At 37.8% G+C, this 2,336-nt stretch overlaps 1 protein-coding gene across 1 annotated transcript; it reads left to right on the forward strand.

The window, feature by feature from the left end:
* The first annotated feature begins 539 nt into the window (after positions 1-539).
* On the forward strand, positions 540-953 carry LOC135215851 (uncharacterized). The gene has a single exon (XM_064250804.1). It carries the CDS (start codon positions 540-542, stop codon positions 951-953), a length of 414 nt encoding a protein of 137 aa, XP_064106874.1.
* The last annotated feature ends 1,383 nt before the right edge of the window (positions 954-2,336 follow it).

A 2,336-nucleotide genomic window follows, 5' to 3' on the forward strand; every position in this document is an offset into this window, starting at 1 on the left:
GTGTACATATTCTATCAGCGCTTTAAAAATTTTGTTAAATTCCTTATACTATTGCATAGAATTGACAAAAAAAAACTTGCAATCTTCTTCATACGTACATACATGCGTACGTATATATTCTATATATATATATATATATATATATATATATATATATATATATACATATATTATATATATATATATATATATATAATATATATATATAGTATATATATATATATATATATATATATGTATATATATATATATATATGATATATATATATACATATATATAAATCATATCTTATCTACTACCTTACAACCGAACACACACTTATTTAAATACGTATCTGCATACATTTCCATAAACGCCCACATGAAACAAAACAAAACAAACGAAAGTCTCTCAGCGTCTATAAAGTCGGAGCCGATATGACGAACCGGGCTCTATTTTTAATGGAAAAACGGTCACTCGAGATGTCTTTCATCCAACTTGAAGTCCGAGACTTTACAAGTCAGCAAGAAGGAGAAAAGTTCCTCCGCCCAAACTGGTGATGTTTTTTTGGTGGCGGCTCTGTGGACAGAGTGGGGGACAAAATGCCACTGGCACGATCTTGACGTCGACGGGCGATTTAGGAACACGAATTAGTGAATCTCAAGGGGACTCGGGAACACGAATTAGTGAATCTCAAGGGGACTCGGGAACACGAATTAGTGAATCTCAAGGGGACTCGGGAACACGAATTAGTGAATCTCAAGGGGACTCGGGAACACGAATTAGTGAATCTCAAGGGGACTCGGGAACACGAATTAATGAATCTCAAGGGGACTCGGGAACACGAATTCGTGAATCGCAATGGACTTGGGAACCCAGAGACTTGGGAACCCGTAATCAGGAATCGAAATGGGACTCTGGGACCCGAATTAGGGAATCTCAAGGGGACTCCGGAACCCGATTTCGGGAATAGTAAGGGATTCGGGAACCCGTCATCAGGAATCGTGAACTCGAATTCAGGAATTGCAAGGGGTCTCAGGAACCCCAATTCTGGAATCGCAAGGGAAGTCAGGAATCCGAATTCCGGAATCTCAAAGGACTCAGGAATCTGACTTCGGGAATCGCAAAGGTTCTCGGGAACCCGAATTCGGGAATCGTTAGGGACTAGGGAGCCCGTTATCAGGAATCGCAAGGGAACTCAGGAACTCGAATTCAGGAATTACATGGGAACCCAGGAACCCGAATTCGGGAATCGCAGAGTGACTCAGGAACCTGTATTCAGGAATTCCAAAGGGACTCGGGAACTCGAGTTTAAGAATTGCAATGGAATTCAAGAATCCGAAATCGGAAATCTCAAGGGTACTCAGGAACTTGAATTCAGGAATTGCAAGGGAACTTATAAACCCCAATTCTGGAATCGTACGGGAAGTCAGGAACGCGAATTAGGGAATATCAAGGGACTCGGGAATCCGAATTCGGGAATCTGAAGGAGACACAGAAATCCGAATTGAAGAATTGCAAGGGCACTCAGGAAACCGAATTCAGGAATCGTAGGGGAACCAGGATTCCCAATTCCGAAATCACAAGGAGACTCGTGAGCCCGAATTCAGGAATCGCGAGAGAACACTCATCAAACATGAAACAGTTTAATGTTATTTTGAACAGGCATATCCTAGTTTTTATGTTTTTTTTTTCTTTTTGTGAATTTTGCATCATGAGAGATCGTGATTCTTTTAAAACTACTTTTATATTTTACTCCTAGTTCCTATAAGGTTCCATCTGCGTAAAATACTCAAATTTCTTCAAATATATTGCAACACAATTATTACTGGATGTTTTGACTGGCTCTCTTTATTATGAAATCAAAACATATCTGTTAATTAACTAAGATTCTTCAGTACATTTCTTAGTTTGAATATCTGCATTAAGTATACTAATGACTGATAACTTGAAGAGAAAATAATATATCAATAAAAAGAAGTTCAGTGATTGAGAAAGAGAGAGAGAGAGAGAGAGAGAGAGAGAGAGAGAGAGAGAGAGAGTAGTGATATTTAAACAAAATGTTAAAACGAAAAAGTAGTCCAATTCTCCATCTGTGAACTTTAGCTTCCTCGAGGAAGAGTTTTCTTCACACATAAAATTTTATTCTTAATGTTTTATCACCTTCTCTCTCTCTCTCTCTCTCTCTCTCTCTCTCTCTCTCTCTCCTCTCTCTCTCTCTCTCTCTCTCTCTATGTATATATATATATATATATATATATATATATATATATATATATATATATATATATATATATATATATATAGAGAGAGAGAGAGAGGAGAGAGAGAGAGAGAGAGAGAGAGAGAAGTCTGT

This window comes from Macrobrachium nipponense, chromosome 5 (genome assembly GCF_015104395.2).
Source record: "Macrobrachium nipponense isolate FS-2020 chromosome 5, ASM1510439v2, whole genome shotgun sequence".
NCBI lineage: Eukaryota > Metazoa > Arthropoda > Malacostraca > Decapoda > Palaemonidae > Macrobrachium > Macrobrachium nipponense.

Bases quoted from the DNA above. Each gene is read 5' to 3' on its own strand.
- LOC135215851 (XM_064250804.1), top strand. From the start codon at position 540: ATGTTTTTTTGGTGGCGGCTCTGTGGACAGAGTGGGGGACAAAATGCC.